The sequence below is a fragment of the Crotalus tigris genome, unplaced genomic scaffold (genome assembly GCF_016545835.1).
Source record: "Crotalus tigris isolate CLP2741 ecotype Arizona unplaced genomic scaffold, ASM1654583v1 scf7180000017764.6130737, whole genome shotgun sequence".
Lineage (NCBI taxonomy): Eukaryota > Metazoa > Chordata > Lepidosauria > Squamata > Viperidae > Crotalus > Crotalus tigris.
In genome coordinates, this window is record NW_024096618.1 from 1,570,159 (window position 1) to 1,592,877 (window position 22,719).

General features: G+C 40.6%; 1 protein-coding gene across 2 annotated transcripts in view; it reads right to left on the reverse strand.

The window, feature by feature from the left end:
- Positions 1-203: 203 nt before the first annotated feature.
- The window catches only part of GRK2 (G protein-coupled receptor kinase 2), a 50,442-nt gene continuing 27,926 nt past the window's right edge, over positions 204-22,719 (reverse strand). For both annotated transcript variants that reach the window (XM_039341053.1, XM_039341054.1), the window contains exons 7-21: positions 21,721-21,772; positions 20,989-21,080; positions 18,829-18,928; positions 17,961-18,039; positions 17,705-17,835; positions 16,915-17,009; positions 16,016-16,123; positions 15,781-15,847; positions 10,667-10,767; positions 7,758-7,824; positions 7,531-7,626; positions 4,582-4,744; positions 4,238-4,374; positions 3,844-3,957; positions 204-2,163 (exon numbers count right to left, since the gene is read on the reverse strand). In XM_039341053.1, coding sequence (XP_039196987.1) covers positions 1,993-2,163; positions 3,844-3,957; positions 4,238-4,374; positions 4,582-4,744; positions 7,531-7,626; positions 7,758-7,824; positions 10,667-10,767; positions 15,781-15,847; positions 16,016-16,123; positions 16,915-17,009; positions 17,705-17,835; positions 17,961-18,039; positions 18,829-18,928; positions 20,989-21,080; positions 21,721-21,772 — 1,573 coding nt within the window. In that variant the 3' untranslated portion in view covers positions 204-1,992. The remainder of the gene's footprint in view (positions 2,164-3,843; positions 3,958-4,237; positions 4,375-4,581; positions 4,745-7,530; positions 7,627-7,757; positions 7,825-10,666; positions 10,768-15,780; positions 15,848-16,015; positions 16,124-16,914; positions 17,010-17,704; positions 17,836-17,960; positions 18,040-18,828; positions 18,929-20,988; positions 21,081-21,720; positions 21,773-22,719) is intronic.

Sequence of the window (22,719 nt, forward strand, 5' to 3'; positions counted from 1 at the left end):
AGATAAAACATATTCTTTAGACAAGCTCAAGATAAAAACATGGAACGGTTATTGCTGTCCCTACCAGCAAATTGTCCTCTGAAGAGAGGTTTGCTTTCTTCCGGTACTGCAAACCCCAAACATGTGTATCCATGTGGTCAGTGCTGGTGATCTGTTTTATCATTCCGGCAGTAGAAGCCACAGAAGAATTCGTAAGTATGCACTTGTGGGTTTTGGATTTTTTATTATAAAAACAGTATTTATCCCACTCATTAAAATCACATTCAAAAATCGGCAAAAAATCCATAATAATAACCCAGAGAAACAAACCAGAGATCAATATTTACAGACACTGCAGGGACAGGGGTTTTATTCCACCTCTTCTTGGAAGGAAGGGGGGAAATCAGATGGCAGAACAGGCAAAATTCATCACATGGGGGGAGGGGGCATGCAGCAGAGGCAATTGCATGCGCTTGGGGCATGAGACCTGACCCCCAACTGAAAGCCGTCCACCCCAACCCCCATTAATTGCAAATGAAAAGAGGAGGAAGGATACAGGGAAGATTCAACCTGAGATTTCTCACCATCCTGTGGGAGAAATCATAACGCTTGGGTGGGTGGGTGGGTGGGGGCTTGAAAGGGAACACTGTTTTATACAAGGCATACTGGGAGGGAGGAGACGAGCAGGCTTAGCTTTTCAAACCCAACCTGGCCCCTTGGCACAAATTTATTTACAGAATCCTTCAGACACTTGGGAGTTGGCACAAAGCCTTGATCAGGCTGTTTCAGCTACTGCAGTCCAGCTCCAGCCTCAAGAGGCCCTGAAATGAGGCTCAGGCAGCTCCAAATCACTTTTGGCATGAAACCTGCTGCCCCTGCCTCTGCCCACAGCAAAGCAGCCTAGCCTTTGACAGTGGAGACAGCAGAAACGGGGGCAATTCTCACCTGACTTCAGAGAAAAGTAGTTGGAGGCATTAATATATTCTGGGCAAGAGATCTGTCGTGGGGTCTCAGGGAGCACAACTTCATTTTTGCTAGGCTAACAGAAACAGGCACAAGACCACTTGAAATTTGGCACTGTTGATTGAGAATGCCTGTTCAGGCCTGGAATAGCAAAGGATTTCGGTTCCCAAGGCTGCTGCTGAAGAAGCAGCTGCTGTCCTGGGTTGGAAATATCAGATTTGGAATGGTGAACAATAGAAGAAGATAATAATAAGGGTTAAGGACCTGGACAGAACATTGGGAAAGAACAGGACTAGATTTTATTAGGAATTTCTATTACTGTGTAATTGTTTAAAGGCCAGACCTCATTCCCAGCCTGGAGTGGAACCCCAGCCAATCCTGAAAGAGATGCTTATGCTTAGCAATGGCCACCTACCCAACACTTTTCGGAAATGCGTTGAAAACACATTCTTCAAATCTCTCTGGCAAGATCTAGAATAGATTTCTTTAGGATCTGCCAATGAACCCTTGTCAGAGCTCGGTATGGGAAGGTAATGGGTCTGAATTTCAGATTGTCTTGCGGAATTTCTCATCTCTGCTAGCGTAAGAGGACTTATTTTAAGACAATGTACATTCCCAAAATGCCATGTCAACAAGGCCCAAACTAGCAGGATCTGTGGTATTCCTCATGTATACTTTGATACACATCTGGCACCACAGTGAGAAAGTAGGAAGGAACTGCTCAAGATGCCTGGCACACTTCACATTTCTTTCTGTTGGTCCTATTTAGGGGCAGGGCCTTAATTTCAGCCTTGTTCATTAAGGAATGAGTAGACTCTTATCCACCTTATCAGACTCCTACCCCTGGAATGGTTATTGATCCCCATGTGCAGAGGGGATAGGGGAGGAGGGAACCTGTCCCACGATTTCTGAATACCCCACCCCCTCATTATATCCCTGGGGGGCTGGGTGGACGTCACAATGATCAGCAAGAAGAGACGGGAGAATGGGTAGGAATGGTGGGCAAATCCAGCTGAATAAATTAAGGATGGGAAACGATGTCAAGGAAGGTCAGAGGCCATTGGTACTACTGCTGCTGCGCTGAATCAGTGGGACCTTGCTTAGCTCTACCACTGGAGAGCGTGGCTTATGTTTCATTTTGGGTACCCTCTGCAGCAGCTGTTGAGCTTCTTGATAGGCATCACGCAGCTCCTTCTTCCATTGCACCAACTCAGGATCACTCTGAGAGAAAAAGAAGACGTATTAACAGAGAAGCACAAGAAAGATATTCCAAAACAATAGCAATTATTTCACTAAGGGAGGGAGAGAGAAATTACATTTCATCATCAGTCTTATTCTTCACCCTGTAAGCAAGACTTTGTCCCTATGGCAGTGATGGCGAATCTTTTAGAGACCGAGTGCCCAAACTGCAACCCAAAACCCACTTATTTATCGCAAATTGCCAGGGCTACATCAGCATTGTGGTGCCCTCAGGGGGGACATGGGGGCATGGCCCACTGGGTAGCATGGCTGCAGTGGTCATGGCAGACTGGGCGAGCGTGGCCAGGGCCAGGGTAGCGGGGGCCAGTCCCTCGCCATCTCTGGGGCATCCCCGGGGGGCCAACTCCGCTTGCTCGCTCACTTCCTGCCCTGTCACTTCCAAACGCCATGTGCTCGCTACTCTGGCGAACTCTGCTGGGGCAACGGCGCACGTGCTCACAGAGAGGGTTCTGAGTGCCGCCTCTGGCACGTGTGCCATAGGTTCACCACCACTGCCCTATGGTGACACTCTGATCCAGAGCCCTTATTACAAATAGGTTGGTCTCCTTAAAGAATCTTTGCTTGTAAAGAAGTCGACAATATGTTCACTAGATATTTTAGACCACAACTTCCATCAAACATAAACAGTGCTTAGGAGTTATACTCCAATACCACTTATAATCCATTTAAGCTGAACTCACAAAAAAAATTACACTTTAACATGCATTAAGATTCTTGAGCTGCTGACCCAAATCAGAAAATTCATCTATCCTTTTAAAATTTAGGTATAAACGATTAAAGTTTCCAGGGATTCCCTTAGTGCTTAGCACCATGTTTCTATGCCAGCTATTAGCACCAGTGTTTTCTCCCAGCAGACGAGAGCAACCGGAGAGAGAGAATCTTCATCTGACCCTATCAGCATAGCTCTGGCCCCTGACGATCCACTTATTATTTGCCCTGAATGCTTTTTAATGCCTACACACACTGCAATGTATGGAATCTGCAAATTGCAAAATCATTTTAGTTACAAACATCTGGAACATTATTTAGCAAGATAAACTCCCTCTAGATATCCACAGAAAGCAACAAAATAGAATTGCTTAGCTTTGTTTCCCTAGCTTGTGTTTCTTTAGAGGGAATGTAAATGTGGCTTTCAATGACTGGGGAATAGCTACGGTACAACTTATTGCCTCCCAAAATTGAAATAGAAGCTGCTTCTGATCTCTGGATTTATGAACTAGACAACAATTGTGCAAATGCATTTAAAGCTCTACTTGAAAATTTTAATAGGCACAGATTATTCTGAAAACATTTGCCAGGCATACGTGACCACTAAAAGGATTCACTGCTCAAATAACTTTTTCCATAAGTTAAGAAGAGTTCCTGCCTTAAGTCTCTAAGGCAGCAAATAATGGGAATTTTAAAGAACCACAATTTTTAAGAAGGAACAAAGATTAGCCTAGAGTGGAGTAGGAAGAGCAGGATGCAAGAGAATTTCAAATTGCTTAGTTTTGCTCTTTTTCTATTTTGCAAGGAATAGAAAATTAACATCTGGCTTAGACAGATACCAAAGTTTAACTTCAGAAAAGATTAAATAGACCACCAAGAAAGGTTCTTAGGAGAGACTGTATGAGAGGGGAAAATCAAAACAAAACAACTTACATCACACTGCAAAACAAATTGCTTGCCTCCCCGGATCTTAAGCAGAATGCATTTTCGATCTTTTATCTGTGTCTCCTCCACTGACTGGATCTCTTCCATAGTGAGCAGGGACTGCTATAATGTCCCCCCCCCCAACAAATATTTGATTAATGAATGCAATTTCCAACATATATCTTAAATATTCAGGCTGCATCTTTTATCTACATCTACAGAGTGCCCTTCTTCTCCTAGTACTGTGCTATGGCCTTAAACACACACAAACGTTACCTCTGTGTGCTATATTTCCCTAAACCCACACAAATGAATTCTTCCAATCATGTATGGCAAGTCTTCATACAACCTTAAATCTGATATTCTATCTTTCCCACCCACTGAAGAAAAGCTTATTCCTTACCGGAGATTCTCCCTCTCCACGCCATTCCAAACGATTTGGGAAGAGGTAGAAGTATCGCCTCTGCCACTGAGTAAGGAAAGGGTTCCCCAGTTTTGACATATAGCCATGCATGATGCAGTCTTTGCCCAAGGCATAATCTGTACAGAATAAGTGAAGATAATATGAAGGCTAACGAAAAGGTGGGGTGTTATAGGGAGCAGAATAGGACTAGTACCAATAAATCCAGACAGCCTTCCCACACTAAAACAGGAAAGAAACACCCAAGTTTCCAAAAGCAAATTCTTGCAGATTAAAGCTGAGTTTTGGCAAAAGGGTTTCTTGTATAGAACAGCAATGAGGCTCACCTTCCTCATGGCCCAACTGCTTGTTCTTTGCTCTTTTGCGGGCCTCCAGCTTGTCAGTCTCAGCATTGACAGTATCAAATACAGTCTCCGTCACCTCCTGCTGCCAGCGCTCTGAGATGGTGAGCGGAAAGTTGCGATACAGCTCCTGGTCACTATCCAATAGCTGGGAGGAGAAGCAAGTTATGTCACTATGTCTCCAGGATCAGAGGAAAGCATTCCTCTGGGTATCAGCTGCTGAAACGGCAGCACAAGAGGCTACCTACTTCTGGATTTCCCACAACAGTTTTCAGTCAGTTTCAACAGCATTCTGCTTATGTTCTGTTTGCACTTCTGGAATAAGGCTTATTGTTTTCTCCTTGACAGTATTATTTGCTCCAGCTCTGTCCCTTCTATTAGCATTCACAGCTTGCACAGTTCCTTGTAGATATTTCAGATATCATCCTTTCTACTACATTTTAATTTCCTCAGATCTTTTCCCAACTAGGAATGTATTCCTTCACAAATCTCTGCACAAATTTCAATTAATTACCATGTCATCTATTCAGAGGTTGACTAGCACTATTTCCTAAGGCATCTGTCCGGCTATGAAATGCTAAACTCACTGGCTATTTGCCAGCATGACAATTCTTAACATTACCCTATGTGTGCATCATTCCAAGCCAGAAGATTCAGAAAGTATGTATTAATTCCTGAACTTCACTGCTTTGATTATCTGATAATCGTTGTCTAATAACAGACAAAAATTAGTCACACATCGCTCTTAATTGGAAGACCCTGAATTGAAGAAAAAAAACTATGTAGTTTTCTTCTAAGATATGTCTTCCATAAGTAAGAAACCACACTGAGTAATAGAGTAAAACCTTGATTTACTGGGTCTTGATAGTATGGATCAGGGGTAGGCAACCCAAAACACTCAAAGAGCCACTTGGACTCGTTTCCCACAGGAAAAAAAAACAGTGGGAGCCACAAAACCCTTTTGATATCTAAAATGAAGATAACACTGCATGTATTCTTTTTTACCTTTAAAATATGTATGTATGTATGTATGTATGTATGTATATGTGTTTGTGTGTGTATATATAAAATAAAGGTTAAAAAAGGATATATGCAGTGTTATCTTTATTTTAGATGTCAAAAGGGTCTCTCTGTCTCTCTCTTTCCTTTCTCTTTCCTCTCTCTCTTTCCTCTCCCTTTCCTCTTTTTTCTTTCCTCTTTTTCTCTTTCCTCTCCCTCTCTTTCTTTCTCTTTCCTCTCTTTTTCCCTCTTTCCTCTTCTTCTCTTTCCTCTCCCTCTTTCTCTCCCTTTCTTTCTCTTTCCTCTCTTTCCTCTTTCTCTTTCCTCTCTCTCTTCTCTCTCTCTCTTATCTCTTTCTCAATTTCCTTTTTTTTCTCTCTTTCCTCTAACTCTCTCTCCTCCTCTCCTCTCTCTTTCTCTGTCTTTCTCTCTTTCCTCTTTCTCAGGCAGGGAGGGGGAACAAGACAGGAGGCAGTGGCTCCGGCGGCAGCACGGCAGCATCGTCGGGGTTCCCTGCCACAACCCCCAGCCCAGCCGCCGTCCCTGCTGCATCCTCAGCTGAGCGGGTGGGGATGGGGAGCAGGACAGGAGGCAGTTGCTCCGGCGGCGGCACAGCAGCATTGTCGGGGGTCCCTACTGCCCCCAGCCCGGTCGCCGCCCCCGCCGGGACTCTGCACTGCCCGGCCTTACCCTCCACCCATCGATGGAGCCACGGTGGAGGCAGCGCCTGCCTGAGCCCCTGGGGGGCAGCAGGAGGAAGGAGAGGAGGGCGAGGAAGCAGCCGCCCCCACCGGGCACCAGGAGGCAGCTCTCCTTTCCTACCTTTGCTGCATCTCCTTCTTCCTTCCCGGCAGCCTGGACTCCAGCACACCTTCCCAGCCAGCGGGTCCAATGGTCGGGCTGGCTGGGGATCACAGGGGCTGGTCTCCCTTGGGCCATGGCTTGCGGGAGGGCTGGCCCGCTCAGCAGAGCCTCTAGCGGGCTGCTCCCAGCAGGGATCCCAGGTCTTCCCTGGGCGGCTCCAAGGCCACGAGGCCCTGGCCACGCTTCTCCCAGGGGGTGGAGCAACCGGCGCAGAGCCCTGCAGGAGATAACTCCACCTGAGAGAGAGAGAAGGGAAGCAAAAGTGCCTCTCTGTCTCTCTCTGCAAATGGTGGAGGAGGCTCCGGAGCCGCAGGTGATGGCTCAAAGAGCCGCATATGGCTCTGGAGCCACTGGTTGCTGACCTATGGTATGGACTTTGTAGGCAATGGACAAAATATAACTCGTGTGATGATTTTGTTATGCAAGTAATATAATTTGTGTCCATTGACAATCTGGAAGAGCAGCTACCTTGTTTTCCTCCCCTGTCTTAATTCTACTGTATCCTTTCTCAGAGCCTTTTTAATTTTCAAAAATGAGATACCGGCTGAATCAACAAGGCATTGATGCAACAAGGTATTAAACAAATATGACGAACAGTTCTTCAACTTATCATGGATGCATGACAGTTGCAATTGCAAGTGGTGGAAGCAAACAAAAGGAGAACTATAAATATTGTGTTCTGCTTCTAAGCTTCCAGGGAACTCTGGTTAATACTAGACACAGAGGTTGAAGCAAAATGACCTGATTCCACAAGTTACTCTGTGCTAGCCCTTTCTCAGCACCAGCCTTCAACCTAATCAGAATTCCTATGTAATCACTAGAAGGAGAAGGCTGGTCTGCACTGTTATTTCCTGGTGACAAAACACAGAATTTCTGTCTCTTGTGCAATTTCATCTTCTACTGCCTGGCTCTTTCCACTATATGTAAGTTCAACCTATTTGAAGTGTTGTTGGTTTTTTTTTTGAAGAAAAATGGGATATCAATTTTAAAATAGAAATTCCCATAACATAAAAGAAAACTGCAGCTACTCAGCAGAGGACACTATAATTCTGGGAGATTCTCCTTGTGTACCTTAATTCCTTTGGTGTCTTCTTCATCAAATGAGCCAATGTCAAAAGCATCTGCTGCATTTACCTCCCCACGTGGTGGAATCAAGGGTGGAGGATACTACAAAGATATGATGAAATAAAGTTAGCAAAGAGCAAAATGCCGTATTTATTTATTCCCCCCCCCCATCATAATGCCCAAATATGTGTTATTTTCTTTCCCATTGGCCTTTCAACTAGGGCTCTCCTCACCTTCTGGAGAAAAACCATCTGCCAGTCCACACCCTGGAAAAATGGATTTTCCTTTATTTCAAGTGACCTAAATGAAAATATAGAAGAGATAATAGTGACTTCATCTTTGATTTTGCAATAGCTGGAACTAGAAGGCAGGGGATAAAAAATTGGAGCTATGATGATCTTTATGAACAGCAAATATAATTTATCATGTTCATGTATTTTTATAATCAGTGTGGAATGCCATTATTGTGGAATTTCAATTTTTAATTTAAACCTTCAGTGAATTCAGATAAACCTAACTACATCAACATCTCTGGACTATTATCTTCTACTGGAATACCCAGTTTGCTCAGAAAAATACATGTGTCTATTGCTGCAGTTACAAAACTAAAAATTCTTCACATGTGCAGAAACAGCACAAATCATTGTGCAAAACCTATTCCATGAACTTTAAATCTAGTGCTGTTATTTTTCTATTAAAAATATGCTTCTCCTCCAGTTTGAAACTTAAAAAAAATACTGCTTAAAATCTCAGAAACTAGAGAAGTATTTGAATAAGACTTTGAATGGTTTTGGAGGTTAAAGGAAGGGAAGTGAAACTATTATTCTGTGGGCCCTTTTTCTTTCCAATGAATAGCAAATGCAAAGGAAGCCCCCCCCCAACTAAAACTCCAAGATAAATTACAAATTATACAATTCTAACTTTGCATAGTATATGGCAACATTTATTGTTCCAAAATCTGAACGATCAGACCACAGAAATTATTAGCAGGGTATACATTTAAGCAACAATAGATAGGATAGGATAGGGTAGGGTAGGGTAGGGTAGGGTAGGGTAGGGTAGGGTAGGGTAGGGTAGGGTAGGGTAGGATAGGATAGCATAGGATAGCATAGAATAGAACAGAACAGAATAGAACTGGAAGGGACCTTGGAGGTCTTCTAGTCCACACTTTGCTTCTACGAGCAAAGTGTGATCGGAGCTCACAAAGCACAAAGCCGAAGACCCCAGCCTGAAGATGACGAGTGGGACCTCGTCGAAACATCGCCAAGATACTCTCAATCGTACACGGGAAAAGACCTGAATACACCAAGACCTGCATACCCATACCCGTGAAAATCTACGAATATATACATATACATACATACATACATATATATATATATATATATATATATATCAATAAAATATACAAAAAACGAACACCTGGATAAAAATAAAACAAACCTGTTTAATACAAACAAGTTTGTAAATAAAAGAGTTACCAAGCTTTCATCAGCCCGACTGCCGACGTCATCAGGGTTGGAATGCTAGATGATTAGGAAGCTTGCCTATATAGCTACCTGTCTCTGCGCCCGGCTTCTCGAGCACGTAATCGGCCCATTAGTTGTATTAATCTGCAACGTGCTAAATTGATTCACATCCGGCAGCCTGTTGGTGGACCCGGTGGTTATGCCCAGATCCTCCATTACTTTTCTAGCGCATATGTGAGCGCCTGGGGGACAGCTGTCAAGCTGTCTCTGCCCCCTATCTCTCCCCCCGTCTCATTTTGGAGCGATTGCATTGCAGATTAATACAACTAATGGGGCGATTACATGCTCGAGAAGCCAGGCGCAGAGACAGGTAGTTATATAGGTAAGCTTCCTAATCACCTAGCATTCTAACCCTGATGAGTTAGTTAGTTAGAGCTTAGGTGGCGCAGCAGTTAGAGTGCAGTACTGCAGGCCACTTTAGCTGACTGTGTTCAGCAGGTCAGCAGTTCAAATCTCACCGGCTCAAGGTTGACTCAGCCTTCCATCCTTCCGGGGTAGGTAAAATGAGGACCCAGATTGTTGGGGGCAATGTAAATATATATATACATTGTTTACTGGTGTACACCACTTAGAGAGTGCTTGCACTTAAAGCAGTATATAAGTCTCATAAATAAAATAAATAAATAAATGATGTTGGCAGTCGGGCCAATGAAAGCTTGGTAACTCTTTTACTTACAAACTTGTTTGTATTAAACAGGTTTGTTTTATTTTTATCCTGGTATTCGTTTTTTCTATATTTTATTGATATGTGTTTGCCCAGGATTCGCATTTTTAATGTTATTAAGGACATTATATACATATACATATACATACACACACACACACATGTATATGTATATATATAGGGCTAGATGCATTTATCCAGAGATTACATTGTATCTTATAGTGGTTAGAGAAGAAAAGAAATAAATTGAATAATGCATTATTTTATGAAATGGTAAATGAACCATAATGCGGTAAAATGCAAAAAACAAATTTGCTGGCTGATTTTTCTTCCTCGGGAAAAATGTTTTTAAAAGCAATAGCACTTAATGTTTTCAAATTAGCTATTGTTCTGAAAATTTTTAGATTTCAACCTGATGTATATTCAATGCTAATCAGAAAATCATGAAAATAAAAGCCTTACTTATACGAAAACAATTTTTCTGGTGTTTACATAACACTGATGCATTTTCCTGGTACACCCATGCCACAAGGTCATCTACACTGATTTATCAGATCGTGGCTTGAATTTGTAACTGAGGAATGGAGAAAATTGGCAGCCTTGAAAACCAAGGCAGCAGTCAGATACTGAGGAATGTTTTTTTAATGAAGCTAGTTCTATTAACATTAACTTCCAAGTTTTGAAGTTTTGCTCATATTGTCTCTTCAGTAATAGATTCAGGAAATATGTTTTGATAAGCCAAGGGTATGAAAAGAATACATTCTTTGCAGGTTTTTTTTCTTAAATAAAAAGTGAATGAATTGTTCTCACTTGAGGTCCAAACCCAACTCTATTCTAAATAGAACTTTTTCAATAACTGAACATGAATGAGTAACCTTAAAACTCCGGCCCATTCTGATATTCCTCTACATCTCCCATAAGTCCTTCGGCACCTTGGCAGGACACTCACCCACGACCCATACAGCCCAGCCGACGGTTGACATCTCTCTGTAACAGTCCCTCCAGCAAAGAACGTAACTCAGGTGAAAAGGAGTCTGGCAGCTCCACAGCCTATCAAAAAAAGAGGACAGATTTAACTAAAATGTGAGAGATTGGTCAGAGGAAACCAAGCAAAATCCACCAGGGTTCTATATTTTAATTCCTTCAACTCTGAAACTATCATTTGTTATTCACTCAGGCTATTGGAAAAGACAATATTCCCCCTTCCAGAAGCCGTAGGAGATCCCACAGAAATAGTGAATAACTTGAGTCTGACAGCAATGCCATCATAATCCTAGTAGAAAGGAAGAATGCTAATATGCAACCCAAAAATCACATGCAGTCATTCTTATTTCATTTCCCATAGCCCTTAGCATTATTCTGCTGCTTGAAAAGTACAGACCCATTGGGAATTACTTTCACTTCTATCCTGTGCTTGCATATGTTTCTGCAAGAGATAAATGGGTTCAAATGCAATGGAATAGCAAAGAGGAAGGAGAGCTGAATAATTTTGCAGCTCTGCCTATTTATAACTGTGGTTTTGCCCTCTATCAACAATGGCCACAGAGGGTTGTTTCTGTGTCAAGAAATTTTCAGAGGAACAAGGTTCCCCATCTTGTGTATAATCCTTGTATGATTATGATGAAGATAATAATAAAATACATAAATAGTGGACATTGCAAAACCTGGAGACAACAAAATAGAGAAGGAACTGGAGAAAAATCACAAAACACAAAGACTTCCAAATAGCAGTAGAATAACTGTGGCAAAAGAAAGCAAAGATAGTACCAATAGTGATAGGTGCCTTGGGTGTAATTTCAGATCTGGAGCACCAGAACACCATCGGCATTGACAAAATCAGCATTAGTCAATTTCAAAAGTTTTACTTGGAACAGCTTACACCATGGGACAATACTTTTATTATTAAACAATAACATCGGCCTATCTCAAGTCCTTGGGAAGGACTCAATAACTAGATAAAAATGCCAAATCCAATTTAAACATTTGGCTAAATGTCCATACAACCATAATAATAATATCCCAAAGGTGCTTTTTCACGAGGCAACTGGACTTTCTTGTTTTTCTTTGAAGACGTTTCGTTTCTCATCCAAGAAGCTTTTTCAGCTCTGTTGGAAGAAAAACACTTTCTACCAAAACCACACACAAAAAAAGCACCTTTGGGATAACTATGACCTGGATGACTGAGAATCTCCATAGACATTTAGGTATAATAATAATAATAATAATAATAATAATAATAATAATAATAATAATAATATATTAAACTTGCATGCTGCCTGACTTTCAATGGCTGTGAGTGACTATTACCGTATATGCCGGCGTATAAGACAACTTCCGGAAGCGCTAAACTCAGCGCCAAAGACGGGGGTCGTCTTATACGCCGAGTCGTCTTATACGCCAGAAATACTGGTAGTTTCCAGCGTATAAGACGACGTTCTAGGAATGCGGCTCGGCGATAAAGACGGGGGTCGTCTTATACGCTGAGTCGCCTAATATGCCGGCATATACGGTAGTTGTTATTGGATATTATCAGAAGAGGTAAAAAGTTTTTTAAACTATTGCCATTTTATCTAAACATTCAATAGACACCAGTGTTTATTGACTTCGTATTAGAGTTATCTTTCTTTTCAAATCACTTCATACAATTCAACAGATTCCTGCAAATATCTTACAAATCGTTATCCAAGTTTTTCCCAATCTGACGACCTCTAGATAAATTGGGATTATAACAAACAAAATTCTCAAATGGCTTACTTGTAAACCACTTCTGGATTTTGTGCTCGACATGGGGAAAAAAATGAAACTTTGACTTTGGGGGTTTGCTAATTAGATAAGTTCGCTATTATAGAAATGGCTAGTATGTATCAGTATTTAAAGGAAGAAATTGAGGCTGTAATGTCACTATCTTATTCTACTGTGCTAAAGAGTTGGAAATTAATATTTTTTTTTCCCCTTCACCCTACACTTCTTTCTCTTCCCTTTTCCCTCCCTCATTTTCCCACTCTTTTCCCTTTCTTCTGTGTTTTATATCTTGATAAATCTAATACAATTAGTATTAAAATTGTCAAATGGCTATGTGATGTTATAAAGATGTTATAAGTTACCAATGGCTCCGTTATTTATGGCTGTTTGAGTGGGATAGGGAATGCATAACTATAATAAGCCTGGAGGACAACAGCTATGATCCTGGTGCCATCTGGATAGCATCAAGTTGAGGAAAATTACTCAACAGGTCAAACTCCAAGGTTGTTTACAGATCCCAGACCCCCTTTTTAGTCCTGGAGCTTCCTCAGACCACCATGACAGAATTGCCCATATCAGTTAAGTCACCTTGTTTTATTTCATAGATCCCTTTAATTACACAGCTCAATTTAACTGGAGCTCCATCAACTTTAAAATCCAAATATAACTTGTCTTCCTGGTTTCATACTTGATGATAAATCATTTCCAAATATCCTGGTGTATTTATACACCACATGTACCTCCTGGTTAGTGGGATACAGGCAACTGTGTTGGCATTAAAGGAAGTCTTTATATTGGAGAGACCAAACTTTCCCAGCATAGTGTGATTACACTTAAATTAAAACTAATTTTGGTTCAACTTGTGGCAAAAGATGACCAAACTAACCAGTACCAGCCTTATTATCAGGGAATGCTATAAATGATACATGCATAAGACTGGTAACCTACTTTACACATTCCCTATCCCACTCAAACATTTTATATGAAAGTCTTAATTGGGTAAAGCCATGATAGGCAATGGAGGTCTGTATCAGCAGATGAGAGAAAAATACATTTAAAACAGCTATAAAAATTAGGAAGATTATATAATATGTATAATGTGTTTAAAGGGAGTATAGTTAAAATTAAGAGACAGAGAAAATGCAGTGCTTTTGATACAGTAATTTATTATTTCAAGTGATTTGGAATAACATAAATAACTTATGGAAGCCATTGATAACTTATAAAATTTATAACATATACACTGTACTGAGTGATTATAGTAGTGACTGAAATTAAAAATTAAACAATTTGGGTTATGACTGAAGCAAAGCAATGCTGGAAATAGTATTCAAAATTTTCTATGGAAGATTATATGTTGAATAACGGAATTGTTACAAATTCTATAAATATTAGCATCCACGCAAAACTGATGCATAAGAAATCCTTTGTACTATACTATGAGAAGATTGAAAAAGGCTGCAGATGTAATTGGAAAAGTACTAAAATATGGATGTGGAGTACAGCTTATTTAATGTGTGAGGACTCTATCTGTGCCCAACAGCTGAAAAATGCTTTTATTGTCCTCTACAGAAGGATAGGAAGCAACAGTGAATATAAAAAGTACAGAAGGATTAATCTACTGGAAAGATGTTTGGCAGAATTTTGATTGAAGAGGTGTAGTTGGTGATAATGTACTTTTTAATGTTCTTTTTTCTTTCTTTTTCTCTCTTGTACTATTTCTTACTCATTTTCTGTGTTTTGCATAACATGACTTGATGCCAAAATGATATATGCAAACGTACAGTCTTTCCAATATCAGCACTTAAAGATTACCCAATTAAAGTGACTAGCAGTTAATTTCAGAAATGCTGAAAGTCAATTCTACTTCATCTATCTAGAAACAGACCCTTGACAAGGGTTAGATTACTTTCAAAGGGACACATTTAAGAACAAGTCTATTCAATCAAGAGAAATAAAAAGAATCTTTAAATCTGAAAAGGGTATATAAGTTTGAATGCGAATTCCTGAGGAACAGGGCAACAATATGGAGATTTTCTTCCCTAGTATTTCAGCTTTCTTCTCAGAAACTGGATGCTAGACTAGATGTGCCTTTGGATTGTTTCAGAAAGGCCTGCTTTACACACTGAAGACTCTTTGATAATTTTATATTGGTGTTTTTATCAGCATGTAACTATCAGTTAGTATTCCATTACCGCATGAAGCAGATGGTCATGTACAAAAAAATCACTATAAAAAAAGCCCCATAGCCCTTTAATTTTTTCTAAAATACAGTGGAAGATAAAAGGGAAGTAGAATTCAACTATCAATCTGGCTGAGTCATCTTGTCCTTTGCCTCAAATAGTAAAGTGTTTTGAGGTAGCACTGAGCACCACAACTCTCTCCTTCTAAGTACTTCCTTCCCCCCCCCCATGTCATATTTCAGGTCTGACTGCTGTTTCTGTCTGGCCAAATGGTATTTTCTATGTACAAAATGGAGGCATTGCTAGGCTTGGGGGAATACCAAAGTCTACAGAAGCCAAACTGAAAAAAAAAAAAAAAAGTCCAGTGGGGAGAAAACAAGTTCTATAGTCATGAAACACTGAATAAAGCCAGAAAACCAGATTATCAGGAAACCAAAGAGGAAACTATAGAGCTCAGCTTAGCTGGCTGATTAACAATGAACAACTGCACTCCACAACACTGATTTTTGATTGGGGCCCTACTTGCTTAAAACATATTGTTTGATTTTTGCTATTTTGATTATTATTGAAAATCTGGAATATTTTATTTTCTTGATTCTCAATAATTCTGTGTGATGAGGCCATCCTATTTCCTGTTTTGTAAGCATCAGTGCAATTGTCCACTGAATTTTGAGAGCTACAGCGAAGGAGAACTTCTGTTCAGGCTTTGTTGGTCTTAATTATACCTGCCATGTGTAAAGCTGAAATTCCCAGACTTGGAAAATGAACTATAATGAGGTAATGGAAGAGAATCTTAGGTTAAATACTTTACCAAATACTGAGCGTTAGTGGAATTAGCCAGGAACCATGTTAAAAAAAAATGCTTGGACAGATGTTCAGATGAGCTATCACTAGATAAAGCTATCAAGTAGGCACACAGCATAGCAGTGGGAGAATCCAGTGGTTGGCCTCTGCAAGTATTCAAATATATCGTTTGAGGTGAGGACTGGTTCAGTACCTTTGAGGTGAGGACTGGTTCAGTAAGGATAAAGATCATTTTTATAGAACAAAGGGAGCGAGAAATGCATATTCTTTGAAGATGGGAAGATTGGAATCAAAGCTCTCCCCTTATTAAGTTTAACAAACAAAAGTAACTTACCATAGTGAGTGTCATGCGATCAATCTCATGTTTGTCTTTAGTCTTGTGTTGTCGAAAAGGGCTATGCCTGTATAAGAACAAGGAGTATGTCAAAGAAAAATTCAGGAAATTTCTCTTTCCTACTCTCTTGTAGTGCCAATTACTCCAATTAATCCCAGTTTCTCCAGCTAGTTACAGCTCATCCGAGTGATTATGTTTCCACATACTGCACTTTCTCAGCCTATTCGGCACTTACCCCCTCAGAAGCTTGAAGAGCATGCAGCCTAAAGAGAACCAATCGGCACTGCTATCATAGGCTACGCCTTTCTGCAAAACCTCTGGTGCCATGTACCCATGTGTTCCACTGTAGAGAGGATCAAACCAAGAATTAAAAGAAGCAGAGCATCAGGCTAAAGATCCTTAGCAGGATGTATCAAAAGAAAAGAGAATTTACTCTTCTTTTCCATCAGAGATTTGCACTGCACTTTTTTTTTATCGGTTTGTAAATGGAAGCAATTACTAATTCCTCCTTGCATCACACTTTAAAATTGTAAATATGATATGTGGGAGTGTGTTTCAATACATTCTCAGTGGAAGTGGTTTCAACTGGATAATCTGCAAAAACTCCTCATATACCAATACCAAAATATATAATTACTTGTGTAGGTTTAATAACCAACGCCCTGAGAACATCCTTTTACCTGATCATTTATGAGCAGAAAATGCAAATAGCAGACTCCAAGTATGCAATTAGGAGATTGGAATGTTGTGATATGTTGATCCATGTTGTTAGTTTATATATACATAGCCATTATGCACAGTTCATGTATAAAAGATAGACAAGTTCAGCTAGAAGCATCTTGGAATTATATTATTCCCTATTACAAATTAAACATGATCTATAAATTGATTTTGGGGAAGTGAGGCAAAATGTTTCAGGTTTTCCAGATAGTTCCAGTTCGAACAAACCTAACTAACCCACTAATGAGAGTGAAGGGAACTTAAATCTAAGGCATCTGAAGGGCACAATAACTAAGGAAGTTGAGGAATCAAGGGGATTGGGAATGGAAGCATGCTCCCATATTTATTTCTGTTATAAAATTAGTTGTATCTAGTATTTCTGGGCAAAAAAGAAGATTTATTTCAGATACTCACACACTGGCATGAGGCTTCTTCTTGGAGAAGTCACAGGCGAGTCCCAAATCTGAGATGCGGACATGGCCAAATTCATCTAGCAAGATGTTGGCTGGCTGTAGGGACAGAGCACCATTTAACAAAATAAGTGGTTTTTTTGATTTCTTGGATTCCAGAGTGCTGCTGTGGAAATGGTGATGAAAGAGGGCAAGCAAGGCCAGAATATTGAAACTCTCCCCCCTCATGCTGTGACCTGAGCCTCTGCCCCAGCCCTTTGGAATCAGCCAAATAAAGGTAAATCTCTGCAGGAGAACTGAAGAAGCATTTTCCAAATGATGAATTCAGCTCCCACAGTGGATAGATTAGGTTTACAGAGGAGCACAATCAAGTTATAATATACAAAACAAGCAACAAAACACGATCCCATCCTACTTTATATGAAGCAGTGATTCTGATTCAAAGAGTGGATGTCAATATTTTAATCATTCCAAAATACTTAGAAAAGGAATGTGAGGTACTAGGGAACATTAAGATTTTAGAATCCATTTTCTAAAGGAGACATCAGAGCTTGATTTTAGTGTTCTCTGATCACAAATCTCTCAGCCACATCATGTTGGCTCCTAGATAGGGGATGGAAGAAATCCGAATGCACTGAGAAAACTACCTTTCATCTGCAGAGAGGAATGAGATATTGAAGCCTCACCACTGAATACCAGCAATCTACTCCCTTTGTGAAATAAAGCCAGTGATGGTGGCTCTGCTGGTCTATTTTACAGGAATGGGATTGGATAGAAGAGGTGGATGTTCTCACCTTGAGGTCACGATAAACCACAAAGCGATTGTGCATATGTTCCAGACCCAGGATGATCTCTGCTGCATAAAAACGCATCTCTGTCTCCGAGAAGACCCCATGCTGGGAAAGATGATAATGTAGATCACCCCCTGCAATGAGGAAAGCAAAGAACTATGTGATGGAACAAGACACAGCCGGGGGTGGAGGAGTCCTTTAGGAAAGCACATGAGGATGGCAGAGAAGGGGCTCTTAGAGGCAGGATCCTGGCTCTCACCATTCATGAGGTCCAGGATGAAGCTGAGCTTGTCGGGTGTTTGGAAGGCATATGACATGCACACGATGAAGGGGCAATCCTGGCAGGGATCCAAAGAACAAAGTTACAACAGAAAAAAACAACAAAGAAACTGCATGCATGCGCACACCATATATTGATACATTTCAGCTCACACAGTTTGCCTCTGCCATCTTTGCTGTACATTCTATAATCTAATACATCCTGTGTTCACACTTATTACCCAACTCATTCAACTGCACACACTTACGCTTGCTTCTTACAATCTTGTGACAACAAATTGTGTAATAAACCACTCAGTTTCCGGCCTCACAAACTAGTGCTATTGTATTGACCCTATATGTCACAATTTCTGCAGTGTGCCTGCACCAATATCTACACAATACATAGTAGCCTTGCTTATTTTCCCACAACCCCATCCTGTAAACAGTTGTAGGTATTCTCCTGTTTTTCTTACAAGCAAAGAATCCTTCCTGCTCTTCTTTCTCTCTTCAGCATACTCCATATACAACACGTACTCTCCTCTAACTTTCAGACATGCTGCATGGCACCTCTTATTCTTTCTGGCATAAACGTTGTGGCATACTTGCATACCATCTTTGCTGCTAGGTTACACTCCCAGAATCAACAAATCAACACTACCTCCTTTACACATCTTCTTCCCTCTCCACGACAGATGGATTTAGCAAAATATCTACCTCACCCATGCCAGTTTTGACTTCAAGTCCCCAAACTGTCACTTGAATGTTTTTAGATTTCTCCTTCTGCCCACCAAAAACTCGTATGTTGTAGATTCAGAGCTTGGGCATTCTTTCCGCTTCTCCCAATCCCTCACAGTAGCCAAGCTCACCCCAGTGCTGACAAGAGACAGCATGATGCGTTCATTCAGAGCCAATGTCTCCCCCTGCTTCATCTTAATACGCTTCTTATCTAGACACTTCATGGCGTACCTATCAAGAAACAGAAGAGGTGAGAAACTGAAGGATCAGCGTGTTAAATTTTTGCCAAAAGTATCTGATGATGCGCCTATCCCTGAAATCATCCCTGAAGATGTCTCTCCAAACATAATCCTGTGAGGGTACTTCTTCCGATGAAGCTCATAATATCCTCTTTCTGAAGGGAAACTTGTCCTCCCCTTTAGGAACTTCAGACATTTAGAATGAAAACACATTCTCCCTGATCACAGATGCCCCTACATTATCCTCTGTTTTCCAAGCTTTCCTTTTATCTCCATAACAACCCTAAACAATAACTGTCCAGCTTGCCAGCAATTGGAAAACTCTTTGGTAATTTTCCTGCTGGCTCACGCTCAGGATGTGGAAGGGAGGGAAAGCAGTCAGTTTCTTTCTGCCTTATATTTGGCCTGGCAGGACAATAACTGAATTAACTTGTTTAGAGGAGGGACATTTTCCAAGGCAGCAATAAGGAAGCACATGATCAAGTCCACAAGGGATACATTGTGGAGAAAATGTAAAAGTTTTAAAGGAAGCTGGAATATTCTTAAATTAGTGATACTTATGCTTCCTTAGACACTGAGCAGTTTACATAGGCTATTGCATAAATTTACATCATCAATTTACTCTTTTACCACTGAGGAACAATAGAAAGAAATCAATTTTAGTAAAATCCAACTATAAGGAATAACAGCCATCGTGACGTATCTGCCCAAAGCCTGCTGCAAAACCCTGGAGGGCTGGGGCCATATGGATTTCACCAAAAACGGGCAGATTGGGATGTGCCTTTAATTAAGTTGCTGCATTCTGGATCAACTGTAATTTCTGAGGCATCTTCAAAGACAGTACCGCAGAGAGTGCATTGCAGTAGACTGAGAGATAAACAAGGCAAAAGTTATTGTGAGAAGGCAAAACACCTCCTCGGGTCCTGCAAGCCAATATAACAAAAGGCAATTATTGTTCACCTTAAAGCTAGCAATATGAATATTTATATTTGGGACCAGCACATTTCTCTTATCCTGCAGAATTCTCTTTGTGGTCATTCAACTTGAAAGGAAGTATTGGGTGGCTAATGGATGAGAAGCATAACCTGGGGGGGGGGGGGGGGAGGAAATGCCTGAAAGATCTCCATCTGAATCTATCTGGATATTTTTGTTATTCTTATTTTGTATCTTGTTCAACTGGTTCTGCTGCTTGTCTTCATTTTAACTATAAGAGATGTGCATAGAACAGCTGGTCTCCCTCTAATGTGAAACATGGATTTTGGAGTTTTGTTTCTACAGACCAAAATGAAGCTGTTTTGTTCTAGATATGGCCCAAAATGCAGTTGTTGGCAGCAGAAGTGGTTTGGGGAATTAAGCCAAGGAGACTGGCAATGACAGTTGGAAGATGCTGGGAGCTGGAAGAGGGGCAGCAAATGAGCAGGCCGATGGAATGAGCTGCACTGGAAGCTGCTGAGGGGAGAGGAGTAAGATGTAGCAGTCTTGCCCTACTCGCTCCCAAAAATCCTGCAGGGATTTCTCTATATTTTGCTTCATTTGAAAATCGGAATGGGTTTCGTTGCTGCTCCTCCAAAATGATTGCGGGATTGCAATGATTTGTTCTAGAATTGAATAAAATATTTTATAATAAAATCCGAGATACCGATTGTATATATGGATTTTTTGTTTCGTTTCAGCAGTTCATCTATATCTTGAAAAACTTGAGTTGGTGCTGAAAATATTCTGTCTATCTCGAAAATAAAAGCAAGCTGGAAAATAGCATTAGGAAACTTACTTGCCTTCGGGGTCAAGCAAAGGCTCATGTCTTCAGGGCAATCTGTGGGGAGTAGCAGGCCAGAGCTATCTGAGGGCCCACCTCATAACTATCCCCAGTTGTAAGATTCAGACAGGAATACTTTTTTACACAAAGTGATGCTCTGCATAAATAGCTTGCAACAATTAAATTATTACATCAAAAAGGAATTGGGAACTGCCAGTTACTGAAGCTGAACCTCATTCTTGACTTGCTCTCCTACAATTCTCACCACAGCATGACAAGACAATCCCATATATTACATTTTGCCCGTGTCTGCTTTCCGGCAGCCGTAGACCTCTCCAAATCCACCGCGTCCGATGATCCTATGGACACTGAAGTCATTCATGGTCAGCTAGATCCCATGAAACGGCATTTTTTTAAAAAAAAAAACAAGAGAAGAGAAAGCAAACCAAGAATGTTAACCTGAAGTGTGCATGATCTTGTTTTCACAGCGCTATCCAAGCACATTCATAACTGTAGGCTAATTGTCACTGGATTTCAATTACTTTCAACACATACTTCCCCTCATTTTGGTCACCACTGCTTGTGAGTCTTTAGATTTAAAAGAGGGGTCAACTGTGCGTGCTAAACTCAGATCTTCAAATTGAAACTGATAGCTTGTAACTTCTGAGATGTTGATAGATGCCAGCATTATCAACAACAGTGGAAGTTACAAGTTCAACATCTCCAAAGCAAAATATTTTCTGTTCCTGTTTTAAGATATTGAGCATGACACTGGATTCATTTCTCTAACACTCACAGTTATCTAGTTCATTTACCAAATGAATAACAGACATCAATAATTTTTTTTAGCTACCATAATGAGGAGCTTTTTAGGGATGGGATCTCCTTTCTCAGTGCATTATGATTGCTTTGCAAATCCTGTAAATTCTGCATGCTATAATAAAGTGACCATTGGCAGCTCTATGCTTAGTGTCTCATGATAGTTTTATCACAATCTCAAAAATGCCCTCCCAGTACTAGACACTTACATGGATGTTCAGCTCCACATTCTTCCACTGGCAGAAGCGTGTGAATTTGTCACTAAAACAGAATAAAGGACAGAACTCACAAACACTCACAATTTCTCTTGCAGTTGACTTCAGTCCCTAATCAGTGCATCTTTATGTCAGAGGATCCTTTAGCTAAAATCTCTATTTACAAGATTTCCAATTCCAGTAGACCAGCAATGAAAGAATATAGGAGGCGTTATAAAGGCAGTACAACCAGAGGGCATTGTAGCAATGGGAGCTAAAAAGGCAGTAATTCAGACATCCTAATGCCATTTCCCCACAGCTAAGTGAACTTGGATGCTTACCTTTAGTATATAGGTACAGTTAACATATGCTAGATTGGTTAATGGGAAATTATCATTATATCAAATTATGGAATAGCATGCCAACATGGCTCACATCACTAAAATCTAACTGGACAAAGGTGGAGAAATTTACCTCTTCCAAATATGTCTATCTGACTATCTTGTATATAGCAACTTAAGTGGTGGAGATAGTCTTGGTCTATAGACTCTCTCTTTGATCAGTCTAACACTCAGTCAATTTTGACTGCCTGCACTATCCTACTTGCCTCCTTGTCTTGGCTGAAGGAGGTGGTTTTGAGTACAGGGCTCAAAGGTTAACATTCAAACTAAGACACTGTTGCTGTTAAGTGCAGCCCAAGATGGCATGACTACCATGTCAAACATGTTCATGTCTCAAATTATAACTCTCCCAAGATCTGTGATAGAAACACCTTATATCTTGAACTTTTGTAATGATTAGGAAGAAGTGATCTATGGGGAGAAAATTATGGCTAAAATTCTCAGATTGTAGAGTGCTTCTGAATTGAAAGTATTTGCTGGTGACAACAATGTTGCCCAGAGGACGCCCGATTGCCAAAACAATGCAAACTTTGGCAAGGCTCTTTTCATGTCCCCCCATCACCACCACATTGGGTGAATGTGGAAAACAATCCATCTCAATATGCTACAATGC